At 40.9% G+C, this 16843-nt stretch overlaps 2 protein-coding genes across 3 annotated transcripts in view; one reads left to right on the top strand and one right to left on the bottom strand.

Moving 5' to 3' along the window:
- NEK11 (NIMA related kinase 11) overlaps positions 1-11030 on the bottom strand; it is an 80981-nt gene extending 69951 nt beyond the window's left edge. The window contains exons 1-2 of one of the 2 annotated variants that reach the window (XM_058809995.1): positions 10958-11030; positions 7542-7797 (exon numbers count right to left, since the gene is read on the bottom strand). In XM_058809995.1, coding sequence (XP_058665978.1) covers positions 7542-7711 — 170 coding nt within the window. In that variant the 5' untranslated portion in view covers positions 7712-7797; positions 10958-11030. Of the gene's footprint in view, positions 1-1958; positions 1982-7541; positions 7798-10957 lie in introns of those variants that run through there. The other variant, XM_058810002.1, reaches the window with a different exon arrangement.
- Positions 11031-11362: 332 nt separating this feature from the next.
- ASTE1 (asteroid homolog 1) lies at positions 11363-16312 on the top strand. Its single transcript, XM_058810417.1, has 4 exons — positions 11363-12682; positions 14237-14447; positions 15408-15603; positions 15858-16312. The coding sequence occupies exons 1-4, from the start codon at positions 11363-11365 to the stop codon at positions 16150-16152; spliced, it is 2022 nt and encodes a 673-aa protein (XP_058666400.1). The 3' UTR covers positions 16153-16312.
- The last annotated feature ends 531 nt before the right edge of the window (positions 16313-16843 follow it).

Here is a 16843-nt window from a genome sequence, read left to right as displayed (position 1 = left end):
CAAGAAATTTATGTCTTAACAGAAAAATTACTAAAAATGATGATGAGATACTGACTAATACCTGTTAATGCACTTCTATTTAGTCATACTTTAGGGTTACATGTTGCATTACCCCCCTCTACTGTTCACCCAACCGTTTTCCTGCAGCTCAGTCTTGCTTAAGAATGCAAGTAAACATCATGCTGTCCCTAACCTAAATGGGATTTTTCAGAAATACAGCAAGGACTAAATAATTGGTTTATTTGCTGTATCTTGAAAAACTTAAATTGCACAACAAATCTTCTAAACCAGTATTGTGATTTCATTACACAGACAATATACTTTACAATTAACTGCTCTCTGCTAATTAACATTTGCTTTCAAACAAGAGGAGACACCATCACAGAACTCAAGGCTGAATGCAGAATTTTGTCTTCAAGCTTTTTAATATGATTAAACATCTCATAATTGCCATGTTATAACTCTTCACCTGGGCAGAACATCTGCCAAAAAAGAATTTTCCTTCTGTAAGAACTAATTTGAATTTTTAAATTAGTTTCAATCAGAAATTTTGAAGAAAGATCCTCATATCATGATCTATATTCATCAGTTCACAGAAAACAGACTATTTTGAACAAGAGGCATTCTGAAGGGAAACCAGATATACTAAAAATGCTGTAAGAATGCATTCCACATAATTTCAACTAAAACACTTGTTAATGCAAAATTTAACTGGTTCCCTTTTGAATTTAAATATATTTGTAAGCAGAATTATGTTCCTTTCACTGTTGCAAGGATATTTATGTCAACAGTATTGACCTTCCAGAGGAACTCATTCCCAAAAGTAATTTAAACAGTAATTGCTGCAACTTTAATGAGAAAATTCACTCTCCCTACTTGACTCTTTCCATCAGGCATCTCCTTCAATGTTTATTTTTGATATGCATTCAAGTATCTATAGTACAAAAAAAAAAAAGGAGAGGACTGTCTAAAAATATAAAAGCATGGTTTATAGATTTACAAAAGCACATTACTAAACAGTCTACAATCAAAGGCAAAGGGAATCAAGCAACGCTGAGGAAACTATTGCATATAGCATCCATTGTTAGATAAAAATCTTTCAATACTTTTAAGCCCTTCTGAGTATGGTACTCTGGTCTTAACAGCCAGTGAAACACATGCAATTCAAAACTTAAGCAACTACCCAGAAACATTAAAAAGTTTTAGAACACTTGAAGGGCACACTGTGGATGTAAGCAAAACAATGAACTAAGAATTACAGTTACTAGTAAGTCACATAAGCACAGCAACAAAACAGAAAAAAAATAGGGAAAAGTACAGTGACTGTCCAGCAAATCCAGAATTTGTTCCACTCACTGCAGCAGTTTTATCATCACAATGTACTGAATGCAACAAAAAACTGGAGACTCATTCTGCATGGAAGAATTTCAAACCACCCTGATGCAGGCTTGAGAGGAAACACCTTGCCAACAAGGGTAGCCTGTAAGACAATACAGTAAATGGACATATTCAAATATTTCAAACACCTACAGTATCTTTGAGGCAGGTGGCCACAGCTCAACCTAAATAATACAACTGTACCTCTCCCCATTTTCTTACTAAAACTAGCTTACAAATGCATGAAAATTAGTTTCAGCAAAATGAATGAGACAGAAGCAATCTCAAGGCATTTGCTTAATTACAAAATCATTAAATTCTTTCTCTGCCGTGCACCTCAAAGAAAGGTAATTCACCAATAATGCCTTAAGCACAGGTCTCCACCCAGTGTTGAAAATGTTGCTTGTAGACAACTCTCAAAACAATGAACTCATCCACCAGCTCTGCTCACTGCCTGCACATCAGACCAGAAGGTGGTGAGTGCTGCAGCACCGAGCTCCTGGGAGCTTGGCTCTGTGGGGGACAAGATCCATTGTAGACCCAAGCAGTATTTCCCTCAAGGCACGCTGCCTCCCACTTACATGTGCTAAAGACCTAGTTAGAATCCTCCCCAGTCAAATGGGCAAGTCCCACCAAAAAAGAAAAAGTAGGGTACTTACTGTTGCAGTAAGGTAGAAAAATCATAAAGACTTCATAAAGTCCTGGAATTAGTAGCCGGCCTTGTCAAAGCTAGCATTTTGAAAGTTCCCATGTGAAAGCAATCCTGTTGTGAGCAGTTCATTAACATAACAAGCTATTCCTGGGTAAAAAACAACTTGCACCTGCATAAACTGATTTTGCACCATTACATAGAAAAATGAAAACTATCTTTCACAAAAAACTTCCCTGCACATATACACCGAGTGTTTGAGTGACCAATCAATACAGAAAAACAAATTGTTACTAACAAATAAAATAATTGGCAAGAAAACTACTAACCAATTAGAGCCCCACACAGGGTCTCTAAAAGTCTATAAAAAGGAGTTATGTGAATAAAGAATGGTCTTTTTCCACCATGAAGAAAATGGAGTCCTGTGTGATTTATTCCCATACTTAGTCTAAGAAAGGTGTACTAAAAGGAAAGCAGTACAAAAAAACCCCTTAAAAATAAACACCACCAAAGCTCATAAAGGTGACTGAGCTGATGTAAAGGTTGTATCAGACAGCACTGAGGAGGATTGCACAGACACCTGTGTTACACAAGCCAAACAAAGGGTCTCAACATGTTCCAGTATGGATCTTTTGCTTCCAAAGAAGCCACAGAATGCTGGGGTTTATGGTTTTGGTTATGAGGGAACTAGAAAATTTAACACAGTAATTGCCTGTGTAAAGGACTGCAGCATGGCTGTGACTTAAACTGCCAAATCCATCACCAGCATGGGCAGGGTGAAATCTCACATCTTGTGCTTCAAAGCCAAGCTACCCTGCAGCACCCACAGAACCTTATCCAGCACAGGAGTGTCCTAAACTTTCTTCCATTGAGCTGGAGGAGCCCTACTGTGCCATGCTGAGCTGCAGGAAAAGCTGGGCACTGACAGGGATGCAGGAGGTAGGGACTAAAGCATCTTCCCACATGGATTCCAGTGAGAGCTGCTTTGGGTGAGTCCAAGGTTATCAGACTTGTCTTTGAATCAGGATTGTATTGGGCTGCACTAGATCTGAAATCATTGTGGCCACAGCTGGGACTGCCTGCTAAACTTGAAGGAAAACATTCACAGTTTCACTCCCTCCATTGCAGGTGTACTCTGAACTAAAGCATGAGGGCATCAGCTGCCCTTCCAGAGCTTCAGCAAGGAAATTACTTGGACACTTAGCTCCAGGCTTTGACTGCTGTAACACTGCTCACAGAATATGAAAGTCATGCTTGGCCACTCAAGTGGAAAGCTCACGAAGGCTCACTTCTCAAACTGCTCTAGCTAAATCCACAAGGTCAATGCTTTTATGGTCTCTTATTTGGGCCAAGCATGACTGTACCCCGTCAGCAGGCATGGCACAGCAGCTGAGCCTTACATGAAAAAGCACAGGTATACGTGACAGAACCAAGCACTTTTCACTAAGAAAAGCTTATTTAAAAATAAACCACAATCACGAAGGTCCAACAGCAAATGTACCTTTGATCAGTTTTCAAGAGGATCGTGAATATTCTTTCACAAATCCAAAATGCTCTATAAATTCCAGTTTTATTTTCTGGGGTTTTTTATTAAACAAAAGAGAAGAATAAAGGAAAGCAGTGTAATTAGATGAATATGCACACAACAAATGGCAGGGAGTAATTTGTTTCTGTTTTAATCAATTCAGCATCAAATGACCATTCCATTGGAATACCTTCAGAGAAGCAAACAGGCAGTAAACACAGGGATTTGACAACACAGCAATCTGCTGACTGTCACTTGGATATTCATAAGGAACAAATCGCTCCCACCTTTAGATTTTATATCATTTGTTATAAGAAGTCATAAATAATTGAAAGTCACATGATAAATTATTCAGCTAAGCCCACAGTTTCCAAGGAATCCTAGCATGAGTCTGGATTAAAGCTATAATGCAAATCAGATGCAGAATTTGAGCTGACACCCCACAGTTTCCACACAGTGGAGCAGTCCAGGGAGTTTGGCTCTTGTCAGCATGTCCCTTCCACCACAGGGACACATAAATACCTTGTGAATATTTATGAACTAGCAGTCCCTATTGCCTGCTGTGTGCTTCAGCTGCTTGCCCATACTTGGTTATGAATCAGTGACACTTAACCCAGAGCTTCCCTCGGCACAATTGATCAGGACGTTCATTTTCTTTAAGTGAAGGTGCTGTCCTTCAAGGCTAGTGCTGAACTTATCTCTGCTGTAAACCATTTTGTCTTTTACCTGTTTTCATTAACAGAGAAAATATTTAGGGGGACTAGCATAGAAGTGACTGCAGGAATATTACTTAGATGCAAAAATGCTGCTACAATCCTGCTGCTTTCTTTATAACCTAACCAAGTTATATGCTTTGGTTAGGTCTAGAGCCATACTGTCCAGGAACAAATAAATATCAAATAATTCACAAAGTAAGACATCCTGTCTAAACTGGAACTAAGAAGCTTGCTTTGTACAGATGTGTCTCCTGTGCTTAACTGACTTTAGGGTCTAAGATATGAATTCTGATCTAGTTGCTTCCAAAAGAAGGGGAGAAATTGATAATCTCTCTCCTGTATAGATTGTTTAGTACATGAGAGACTTTGTTCATAGTGAAGAACCTCCCAGGTTCTGACCTCTCTATGAGGGCATTCTTTTTGTTCTCTACTCTGCTGCTTTCACATAAATTGCAGGGACTCGTATCTGAGATATTTAACCCCCTGTTATACTCAATGAGAATCTTACAACAGGAACAAAAGTTCTTCCACCAGAAAATAAAATTTACCATTCAAAAAAACAACAAACAAAAAACTAAACAAAAAACCAACCAACCAACCAAAAAAAAAAACCAGATAGGAACTTAAAGCTACAGGCAAGGAATGTGTCATAGAATGCAACACTTAAGAGGGACTTGTAGTAAGGGATCTACATATGGCATTATACTTGTGGTACTTCATAACTTAATGTTTATAGATTAGACAAGTCAACCATATCATACTGATCTAGTGTGGTCTGAGGAAGGCAATAATCCTGATCCCATCCATACAAAGAACTGGAGAGCAGCATGAGGATGGCATGTACTTCTTAGAAAGGCAGGCACTGCTGGCCTGAGCAGCCTTGAAAATCTTATGTGAAATAAATCTGTTCGTTTGAGGTATGCCCCAAACAATCAACTCTCTCTTCTTCCCAGCTGAAGCAACTCTGTGCATAACACTTCACTCACCACAGATATGATCCTTGAGAGGTGACAAAATAGAAGGCACAACCTAAAACTGTTCCTAGAATCATGCAGAAGCTTTGCTGAGCATACTTGAAATCAGACAATAATCACTGTTAGTCTCTGCATTAACTCATTCTGTAGACAGTGACTAATGGAAAATCAAGATAGATATCCCTGAACAGCTCCCGTAGCAATATGTCACTTTTATTCAGAGTTAGTATTCCTATGATTTATTCCTCTATTTTTTCAGAGTGCTTTAGACTACTGTAGTTTTCAGGAAATTATCTGTGGCTGAATTTACACAGTACATAACACTCAATCTCAGCACATTCTAGATCATCTCTGAAACAATAAAAATAGAATTCTAATTCTGCAGAAATCACAGTTCTGTTGTTTGTGGGTTTATTTCTATCAAAGTGCCTTCAGAGCTGTATTAAGATCATTCTTTTTAACCACGTAGATTTTCATTCAAAAATATCTATAACATAAGCAACAACCAGTACGGTTCCATATGAGATTATCTGAAAGCAGTATTGAAATGTGACTCCAGCATATTTTAACACCTTAAAAAAACAGCATTTCTAAATCCTACACTCTATATCATTATAAATATAATGATAAATAACCTGTGCTTTCATGCTCAGCTGGGACAGTATTTTTGTCATCCACTAGCATATAAGTGGCAGAAATTTGGGGGGATTCCCTCGTCGATTCAAGCTTGAGGCAAGGAAGGAATGAACTGTGATAGGCGAGCACCCCCTCGTGATGGAAGGCTTAAACACAGCATTGTGCATCTCAGAGCACTTGGGCTGGTTAAATGCTGGTGCATTTCTATTGTACTGTGGTCACAAAAAGAGACTGATAAAAAATTAAAACTAAAACCAAAACCATTTCATTTGATATTCAGTCTCTGTCCTGAAGATAGCAGAGCACAGACTCAGGCTCATCCCTAACAAAACGCAGGCATGAAATGCTGCAGGCAGTGAATGTTTGTTCAAGGCAGTCACTCAAAATTCTTAAGAAAAAAATGAAAATAACCACTTAAAAGCTTATGGCATGTTCCTTGTTTTGAGGTTTGGCAGGTTGTGCTATAGCAGCAAATGTGTGAGACCCACATTTCATTATACTGTTAATATTGCAAGAATGAGTTTAGTAACAGTTGAATTCTGAAGTGTCCTAGAAGCTCAGGTAGTTCCTGTCATCCCATCTTTTAACATAAAAATAAAATGAAAAATACTGGTTTATTGGTTTTAATGAAATATTTCATTGAAGAACATTTTTTTTGAGAAAAGTGTAGCTAAGTCTGTGAGAGAGTCAAAACTGTTTAAGCCATGTGAAATAAAGCTAAAAGCTTAGAGGACACTAACTGTAATCCAAGGACCTGAGAAGCTGCAAACTGATGTAGAAGGAAAACAATTGACAGAATTATGTCTTGGTTACACTCTTACTGAAGCAATATTGCCAATAATGGGTAGCCATAAGTAGCAAAAGTGAGGCACAAATGAATCAGAAAAAGCCTTTTAATCATATAAGTACTCAGTAATGTGTCCATCAATAAGGACCAGTAAATCCCTCCTTTTTAAAGGAATTATATATTTCTGGCTGAGGACCAACTTGATTAGATGTTTCTGACTTTAGACAAAGAGCCTTACAAATATTTTTGAATAAAACAAAAATATTTATAGTTAAATTTCACTTGGCGTAAGTATTAAGGTAGACAAAAAGTTCTACACAACAGGAAGTCCAGCCACAAAAACCAACATCAAACCCAGACACAGGAGTGTCAACACTCTGAAAATGTTCTTTTCTCATTGTGTCTTCAGGATCCCAAAGGGTTTATCAATAAAACTGATGAGACTTCTCCAAATTCAGGCAAGCTAAAAAAATTATCAAGATTTGCTGGCAATTAAAAAGAAAAATTCAAACCTTCTACCAGTTAGGTATACAGCAAATAGAAAGGTGTTTACTGGAATTTCTGTACCTCTTCCTTCTCAGGTTGTATTCAGACAACTCAGTTATAAAATTAGGTCATTGATACTGTACAGGGTTTTTTTTGAGACCCCTCCAACAATCTGAGTCTTTACAGTAACACAGAATCAATTCCTGAAAGCATCCAATTAAGCATTATCAAAAAAATCTGCCTCTATCTTACATCCTCACTAAAGTTAGACACTTAAGGTTGCAACATAACACCAAACTGAGAGATGAGACACAAATACAAACAAAATATCTACAAAGCAAGAAATATGTTCCAAACATTTTTATTTAAAGCATGTGAAGGGTTTACTTACAATTCTTCTCCTTGTTTTGCTTTTTTGTCATTAACCAAATACACACTTCCAAAGCTTCCATTGCCAAGTTTTCTCTGAATAGTGTATCTTCTTGCAATCACATCATCTGAGCAAGCAGAATTGAATCTGGCAACAGTGATATGCTTAGCAGTTTCTTGAAATTTCAGCATTTCTCTGTGTAACAAAAACTACACAAATTTCTCAAGGATGTAGCTTTCAAATCCTTTTATTCTTCCATGGATGTTCACAGAAATCACTTGAAACAGAAAAATATTGATTTGTCAATGTATATTTCTTATTAAACTTCTCCTTTAATTCTGTGGCAGTGTGTACAGTACCCAGCTTGCAGCAAATACAAATTAAGTGGAATCATTAGGTGCTAAACTGCAGGCAGCAGACTTGATAAACAAACTCCAGATAAAGTAGATGACATAGTCAGTCTTCCTCTAAACGAACCTTAAATTAATTCACTGAACTGATAGCACAGTTCCCCTAGATATGGCACTCTTCCTCACCACCTGTCTTTATACCACCACAGTACCTGACACCAAAAATATCTGCATTTCAGGATGCTAATTTCAAGATTTTTGTACATATTGAAGCATAACCTCCACTCCTAATTTGATTCTCTCTCATCTCTGTTTTCTCTGCTCTTAAATTTACCCCTCAGATTTCACCATCTGTTCCTGCGCTGACCTCACAATTCACCATGACTCACTACTAGTATCTTCTGCAAATCAGTTTTACAGAAAATCTGCAAGACTTCCAATCAAACCCAACTCTGCCTAAAGTTCATTCCTCCTTCACTGTGCCCTTTCATAACTCCCCTTTCCAACCTTTCAAACAAGTCAGCTTTGGTTGGGAATTCTTGTCTAACTGATTCTGCAAACATAAGGACTGCAAAGGCCAAGCTCTGGCATTTCTGTGGTTTTCAACTGCTCAACACGAGCTCCGAGTAACATTGTTTATTCAGCCTTCCTCATTCCAAATGAAAAAGGGGAGGTGTTTCACTGCACATAACAAAACAATATTGTTTTCATTGCTTTACATAATGCTACATGCATCATTTTGCTGGAAGATCCTTTGGAACAAGCAAAGGTCTTGCAAGATCAGTGTCGCTATTGTTACCATCCACCAGCACTGCAGAGCAGCAAGCCCACACTGGCTTTGCTCACCACATCATTTCAAGGCCAAGGCAAGCACATAAACAGGATTTTCCTTGTCTTGGTGGTAGTTTTGGAAGAGCAAAGACAAACTGCCTAATTTTAAAAGCTGTACAACTTTAGGTTACAAGTCACTGGCTTCTCTGCCAAATGAATGAAGAGCCTAAATTAAGCTAACAGATTTGCATCTTGCAACAACAAAGTGTGTGTGTGTGTGTGTGTGTGTGTGTGTATGTACAGGCACAAGAACCTATTTACCTATTTTCACACCCATCTGCTGAGCTGCTGTCACACTGTACCAAAAAGCCTGACATTGCACTGTCACCATGTTATGAAACACAGATAAATTTTAATTACCACAGGACATCTTAATAATACAAATCCTGCATGTTTTTAAACTACAGCACTCCTAATACTGTTTCTTTGTTCTCTTTCAGCAACACTGACAAGAAATTTGAAATTCCAATGCTAAGGAAAGAATGTCAGCTAGAAAATTATTTCTCTGTAACTCCAAATCTGTCTGAAGGAGCTCAAATGGATCATGTTGAGGTGTAGAGGATGGGAGGGCAGAAAGATGAACTCCATAAAATATTATGCTGCCAATTCTAGAAAGCTTATGCAATTTTCATTTACTGTTATATTCTCATAATTACTGTGTTATGCATGCCTTCATAAATTCCTTTGGAAACAAGTGCACTTAGAAAAACTGCTGGGCTATCTATACTTTTTTTTTCTTTCTGAAGTCACTTAACACAGCTCGCCTTCAAATTTTCCTTACTTGGGCCTAGGAATGTATGACAATCCTTTACACCACAAAACCATGCTTAAGATCAGGTAGTTCTTGAAGTTTAAACTGAATTTAACTTCTGTGCTTTATTTCTAATAATGCCTCCCACCTTTCACTCTCTATGCTTCAAGTTCCTTCCCTATATAACAATAGTAATAATTATCATGTAACTTTGTGAAATGCTTTAGTGTCTACTGCTGAAGAGTGTTATGAGGCAGGGGCCAGTGACTGCCATTGTGGCATCACAGGTGCATTTTAACGGCACAGAAGAGGTGGATTGATGAGCACTGCATTGGGAAGAAATGCCTTTTAGGAGCCAACAGACCTTAAAGATTCACTCAGCCATAAGACTGATGGATTCTTCAAGAAGTACATGAATCACAGCCTCTCCTAACTCACTCAAACCTTTAGCCCAAACTTCCTTGTGTTCCTTTCCCACCAGCGCCCACCTCCCACTGAGCAGGTGTTTCTCAAGAAGCAACATCAATTGCTTCATTAAAGTTCAATAACCCAAAGCAATCAAGTCTCCAGCTCTCTTTTCCTAAAACAAATCTCAGTATGCCCTATCCAGTATCTTTGGTAAGGAGTTTCCTTTGTCCCATGCACCATTCCCAAGTCCCATCCCAGAGCCAGGCAGCCTGCTGATGCCAACCAAACCAATGCAATTACATTGTCTGGTTCACTATTTTTTAATATTTTCTTCCCTGCCTAGAGTTAAATCTTTGTTTTTGTGTTTCAAACTAAAGGAAAATTGCTGGTTAGGGTTTCATAGCTCCACCTACACATGCTGAGTGCAAACCATCTCAGCTTCTTCCCTGACCTTTCTTAGTTTCTGTAAGATTAACCTTCAGGTTTCTTTAGCAACAGCTAAAATACTCTGACATTTTCTGCTTCCAAGATAATCCCTTCTTTGCCAATCAAGGCCATTTTTCAATTTTATCAGGTTTTCTTTTTATTCCTTACAAACCATTGTTTTACATTAACATTTGCCACCCTTCATCCCCTGCAGCACAAATTCTTAAGTCTTTAGCTCTAAATATCTTCAGTATTTACCACCTTGATTTTTTTTTCCTGGTGATGACTTCCCTGGCCTGCTCCTTTAAATGTTTTGAAAATAAAAAATTAAAAAAAAAAAAAAAAAAAAAAAAAGACAAAAGAGAGATTTTCCTTGTTTTTTTCCTTAATGGAAAAAAAAGTATAAAATTAACTTTTTAACACTGGCTCCATTCTTCTTTTTAGCAACATCTTTATGAACCCAAGGCTATAGCGACATCACCTCACTTAGCTCAGTTTTTTACTCTTCCTAGAGAAATGATAACTAAATTTTACTATTAGTGCTGGTAGCAGAGGAGTTTGAGGATGACGGTAAAAGGGGGACAAATGCACTCGACTGTCAAATTTAGCATCTCTCTGGCGCACATTCGGGAAGCCGAGATTCCCTAGCACAACTTCAGGGATGTTATTACCTTGTTTCAAGACTGTATAAGACTCAAAACACCGGGTAGTACCCACATAGCGAGGAGCGAGGGCGGCGTCCCCGTTCCTCACCCCTCCGGGACAGGCGGCACTCCCTGTGCCGCAGGTCCGCGCCGCTTCCCGCCGCTCCAGCGCCCGTCCCGCCGGCGGGGCTGCGGTGCCTGGGGGTGCCCCGTGTGCCCTGGGGCTGGCCTGGGGCCGGCAGGGCGGGAGCGGCCGCCGCTCCCGGGACCCTCAGCGCTCCCAGCCCGTCCCGCGCCGTTGGCGGCCCCGTCGCCAGGAGACGGCGCCCGAGCGGGAGGAGCGGGAGGGGAGGGAGGAGCGGGAGGAAGCGGATGCAGGATGGGAGGGCCATCCCCCCTGCGCGGGTCACTGCCGGCACCGCTTCCGGCGCCATGGGCGTCCAGGGGCTCACGGGCTTCGTGGAGGAGCGCGGCGTGTTCTTCACCGAGCTGCGGGTGCGGGACACCAAGCTGGTCATCGACGGCAGCAGCCTCTACCACTGCCTCTGCTTCGCCCCCGACGCCGACTTCCGACGCGGCGGCGACTACGGCGCCTTCGCCGCGGCCGTGCGCGACTTCTTCGGCGTGCTGCGAGCCTGTGGCGTGGCGCCCTTCGTGGTGCTGGACGGCGGGCGCGGCGCCGAGGACAGGAAGCTGCCCACGCTGCGGAGCCGCGCCGCCGAGCAGCTGCGGGCGGCCCACGGGCTGTCCCGGGGCGCGGGCGGCTGCCTGGCGCCGCTGCTGACCCGCGAGGCCTTCGTGCAGGCGCTGGGCCGGCTCGGCGTGCCCTTCGTGCAGTGCTTCGCCGAGGCCGACCGGGAGATCGCCGGGCTGGCCAACCGCTGGGGCTGCCCCGTGCTCTCCCTCGACAGCGACTTCTTCGTGTTCGACCTGGCGGGCGGCTACTGCCCGCTGTCCCACTTCCAGTGGCGGAGCGTGCGCGTCCCCGCCGCCGCCGCGCCGCACGGGTGCTTCGTGCCCGCGCGCCGCTTCTCCGCCGAGCGATTCTGCGGGCACTTCGGCAGCCTGAGCAAGGCGCTGCTCCCGCTCTTCGCCGTCATGCACGGCAACGACTTCGTGGGCCTGGAGGCGCTAGAGGCCTTCTTCAGCAAGGTGCGCCTGCCGAGGGGCTGCGCGGCGGGCAGGGGCGGGAGGCACCTCCGCCTCCAGGGGCTGCTGAAATGGCTGGCGCAGTTTGCGGAGCCCGCCGAGGCCGTGGACAACGTGCTGAAATACCTCAAGAAGCACCAGAGGGAAGAAATACGGGAGCTTCTGTGCTCGTCGATGGAGGACTATGCTCCGTCCGACGTGAATCTCGAGGACTTCTTTCAGAATGGGAGCTATGAGTGCGAGGCTGCCAGGAAAGCAGACGTGCCGCAGTGGGTACTTGATGCTTTTGCGAAAGGTAAGCTGGCCCCGTTCGTCATCAATGCCCTGATCCTTAGAAGTACCTTCCTCCGCGTTCAGGTGGAGAACATGCAGAGACCCAGTGCTCATGGCACGGCTTTGCCTATCCGACAAGTTATCTATGGACTGCTTCTGAGAGTATCTCACGGTACTGAAGATGCCTCTCCAAGTAAGCAGACCAACGAGCTGCCCGTTGTATGTGAATTTGACAGATGCCAAAAGACACTTAAAAAAACATTTGTTCAAGCAGCAAGCCTACCCCCAGATTTTTGTGATGATCGTTTTCCTTTGGACAAGTTAATGGAGGTAAATGGTTGTCACAACAGATCATAGTTAACAGTGTGTCACGAGTGACACAAAAACAGTAACTACTGTAACACAGAAGTATCTGTGATATGAAGCTACATCAGGTTGTCTTCACTTCCTTTCCTTCCTGCCCCCTCCAAGTGTACTAAGACAAATTATGAGAAGTTGTAGTCTGTGTGTATATGCAATACTCCCTGCATTTTTCATTGGAAGCCCTTATTTCATCCTATGTATTGTTAAACTAATACTTGCTTTTTTGGGAAAGGATTTCAGTTTCGTGTAGTTTAGGAAAGTCTGATTTTAGCACTACAAAACCTAATTAGTATTTGATCAAGTTGTGTAATGTTTCAGAGCAGTGTTCTGAAACAAAATCTGACTCATGCCTTTTTACTAGAAGCCATTATTCCAACTGTGAATGCTGCAGCTGCCCAGCAGCTTTACCTGCCCCGAGTATGCTCCTGCTAACATGGCTCTCATGCTTCCAGACAGAGCAGAACAGCACCTGAGAAACACCTGTAAACCACAGGAAAGTTGTACTAGGTTAGTTCCAGTCACCATTGTAGCACTTCAGTGTAAATTCTAATGATTAACACTGTAACTCTTGCCATAATGGGAAGTAATCTCCCATTCTCGAGGTTGCATAACTGAGGTTTTGTATGCAGAAATTTCTGCAACGTCCAGAAGTACAATCCATGTGTTTTAATTCTGCATTTTTAAGGCACATGTGCTCTATCCATTCTGGCAGTCAGATTGACTGTTGACATATTGAATGTTGAATGTTTTTATCACTTGCTGGTGGCTCCTTTATAAAGGAACCAAGTCTGTCACTGTTACACCCATTAAATGCTACAGATAGCTATGGGTCCATAGTACAGGTTACTTTACACAGGTTATTGGCACACACCTTTTAAACAATACACAACACTTAAGAGTTTCAAAAAATCAAGTTTCATGTTGAGAGACATTAATGACACCTTACTTCAACATTGGTGTTCGTGCTGTTGGTTTAATGAATTGGAGCTTTGCTACTACAACAATTTTCCTTACTGAATATATAGGAAATCTCGATTGAACAAAAGGTTAGAAGAAGAAATATTCAGCATTTAAAGCGCTCCAGGCAAAACTGACTTCAGTTGCTCTTCTGTTGTGGGAGTGTCTGTCTAAGAGTAGGCAAAACAATCCTAATCAAGGTTTACAAAGCACTCGGATTGCAGCTGAGCAGCCTGCTGCAATTCTGCATGCATGGAGGTATGGACAAAGCTTACAACATCACTTTCTGGAAGTTAAATGGCTCAGCAAAAAGGGAACATGTGCTAGGAATGAATTACTTACCAGTTACTTTTATCTTTCTCCCTGATGTTTAACTGTGTCATTTTAAAAGTCTTAAGTAGTATTTAAAAAAATATTTCCTGTTCAGATTATCTATGAAACTGAAATAATTTTTTATCAAAAAACCTATAGCGGTAACTAATTTAACCAAGAACTTATTGGTCTTTTACAAATTGCTCACAACAGATCAAGTCTCTTACCTCCACTTTTTAAATTTATTTTCAGGTGCCTGTTTCATGCCGTCAGATGCTTTTGCTGGAGACTCTGGGAGTGAAAATGAGTTCCCTAGAACCTTTCCCAAGTCATTTACAACTCCCTGTTGCTGTAACATGTTACTGGATACGTTATTCAGAACCAAAAGTTAAGCTGAACCAATTAAAGACTCTGCTTCTAATGATAGTTTCTGGAGAACTGCAGAGGATAACTGATGATCCAGGTATGTCTCCAAAGAATACAATTTTAGGTGTTCATCTAGTACAGAAATCCAGACCAAAGCTCATTTTTCCGCACTTATAGGGAGTTGTCCAAATTTAGAAAAATTAGCCTTTGCACTATATCCTGAGGTGTCACAATATATGCATTGATATGCGCAAAGAAAAAGTGCTAACCATCAATTTAACATTTTATATAGGTAAAACAGTACTTTAACACATTGTAAAAAATTAATTTGCCTTCATAAGTACTTTCTTTAGGATCAAAATATTAATTCAGATATAAAAGTTATAAAAAATAAGCTTAACATGCTCAGGCATCAATGTCTATGAATTGCAAATTTGAAAGTATTATATAATCACAGAAATTGCTTCAGTAATGCTTATACCTGTTAGGGTTATGGACATTTCCTGCAGGAGTCCTTCTTTTGATGATAAAGATGATGCATGCCAGGGTTATACAGTTTCTTTAAGTTCTGGTTTATAGAAACCAGACTGACAAGGTTTCCAGGTGGGTTGTAGTGAGGTGGAAAGCTTGTTTGGATTTGATCACACAGAATCAATTAGGTTGGAAAAGACCTGAGATCACAGAGTCCAACCCATGACTGAGCAAAAACCACCCTGTCAACCAGACCATGGCACTGAATGCTATGTCCAGTCTTTCCTTAAACACCTCCAAGTACAGTGACTCCACCACCTCCTGGGGCAGCCCATTCCAGTGTCTAATCACCCTTTCTGGGAAGAAATTCCTCCTAATGTCCAACCTAAACCTCCCCTAATGCAACTTAAGGCCATTTCTCCTTGCCCTATCAATTGCTACCTGGGAGAAGAGACCACCCCACCTGGCTACACTCTCCTTTCAGGTAGAACCAGGGAGAAGACATTACTCTATATATTGCAGATACCTTTTGTACTGTTCACAGCAGAACATTTATTTCCAAGTTATTTTTTTATTTATAACCTAGATCCCACAGATCTACCTGCTGAAGATGACAGTGTTGCATATAACGAATTTCTAAAATGGAAGGAAGAGAAAGTGCAAAATAACGACTTTGATTTAGATGCTGCACACAGTTTTTGCCAGTGGCAGTGCTGCCTTCAGATGGGATTGTATCTCAACCAGCTACTTGGTACTCCTCTCTCTGAGCCAGACTTAAGTAGGTAAGGTTGTTCCAGAGATCTGCTTTCCACACAAGCCCCTTCCCTGATTTAATGAATGTTTCGTTTTCTCTGTCAAACTCCTTTGGTTTACTTACAGCAAAACTCCCTTCTTAAAAGGAGTTATAAAGAAAAATACATTTGGCATAGGAGTTGACTGTTGGATACTGTATGTTTTTGTCATCCAGCAACATGTTTCTGTACTTGTCCTGTTGAGGTGCAATTTTAAATGCAGATTTTATCCTTCTTTTGGGCAGGCTTTACACTGGGACCCTTGTGCACAGACTGTATCAAGAGCTTAAATCAGCACCTTCAGTGGAAAATCTGTTTCTCTTATCTCCAAAAATGGCTCAGCTTTATATGGTTTTGTTAAATACCATGGAGTCAGTGGTCTCTCCAGACTTCTTTCAGAAGATGACCAAGACCAAATCAGAGTCCTGCAAAAAAAGGAAAGCATCTCATAAGAAAAAAACAGCCACCCGACGTGCTGTGCCAGAAACTCAGCATTCATGCAATGTTAACAGGTTTGCAGCACTGGAAGTGGATGACTGAAAGCATTATTCTTGGAATAACTTCTAATGCCATGCTGATGAAAGAAGTAACATTAAAATATGTGACTGTATTGGAATTTGTTTAATTGTTTTCACACAAGTTCCTGATTCGATCTTTACCAAAAACCTTGCTTCAGGGGATTTTTATTTACCTTTTTGTAACTTGCATTTTGTAACTTTACATTTTGTAACTTATATTTGTATAAAATAAACGCTGTCTAAAAGTTGTGGTGTTTTGTTTTTCTTTAAGGATATCAGTCTAATTGAAAATGAAGCAAAGTTTTTCAGCATTTTAGAGGAGTTCTTTTCCTGAACATTTACAGTTGGCTCTGCCACATCGCTCTGAACACTTCATTTACAAACAATCCAACTTTAAAGTTTGTGTTTGAGGAACACAGTGGTCACAGTCTAACAGTTGAGATTAAAATAGAAACTGAGAGGTTTAAAAATACTGTAAAATCAGTCATTACTGGTGGAGTACTTTTACTGGCAGGGAGAGGTAGCTTTGCTCAGTGACAAATGAGTAAGTTATGCTTGTAGTATTGCAGGCTCTGACAATACTCAGGGAAAAACTTCAGATTTTATTTCTCCCCCTTCCCCCTGTGATGTGTTAAAGAAAGAGTTACATGCACACACAAAGCTGTCACATGGGAGCAAGTTTCTACAGGTTTGCTAATTCTCAATAGTTGTCA

This window comes from Ammospiza caudacuta, chromosome 1 (genome assembly GCF_027887145.1).
Source record: "Ammospiza caudacuta isolate bAmmCau1 chromosome 1, bAmmCau1.pri, whole genome shotgun sequence".
Classification (NCBI taxonomy): domain Eukaryota; kingdom Metazoa; phylum Chordata; class Aves; order Passeriformes; family Passerellidae; genus Ammospiza; species Ammospiza caudacuta.
Note: the sequence above shows the minus strand (reverse complement) of the source record. Positions and strands in the feature narration are given on the sequence as shown.

Bases quoted from the DNA above. Each gene is read 5' to 3' on its own strand.
- ASTE1 (XM_058810417.1), top strand. From the start codon at position 11,363: ATGGGCGTCCAGGGGCTCACGGGCTTCGTGGAGGAGCGCGGCGTGTTC. The intron at 14,448-15,407 runs GTATGTCTCCAA...TTTATAACCTAG, and splicing joins GAGGATAACTGATGATCCAG to ATCCCACAGATCTACCTGCT. The intron at 15,604-15,857 runs GTAAGGTTGTTC...TCTTTTGGGCAG, and splicing joins TCTGAGCCAGACTTAAGTAG to GCTTTACACTGGGACCCTTG.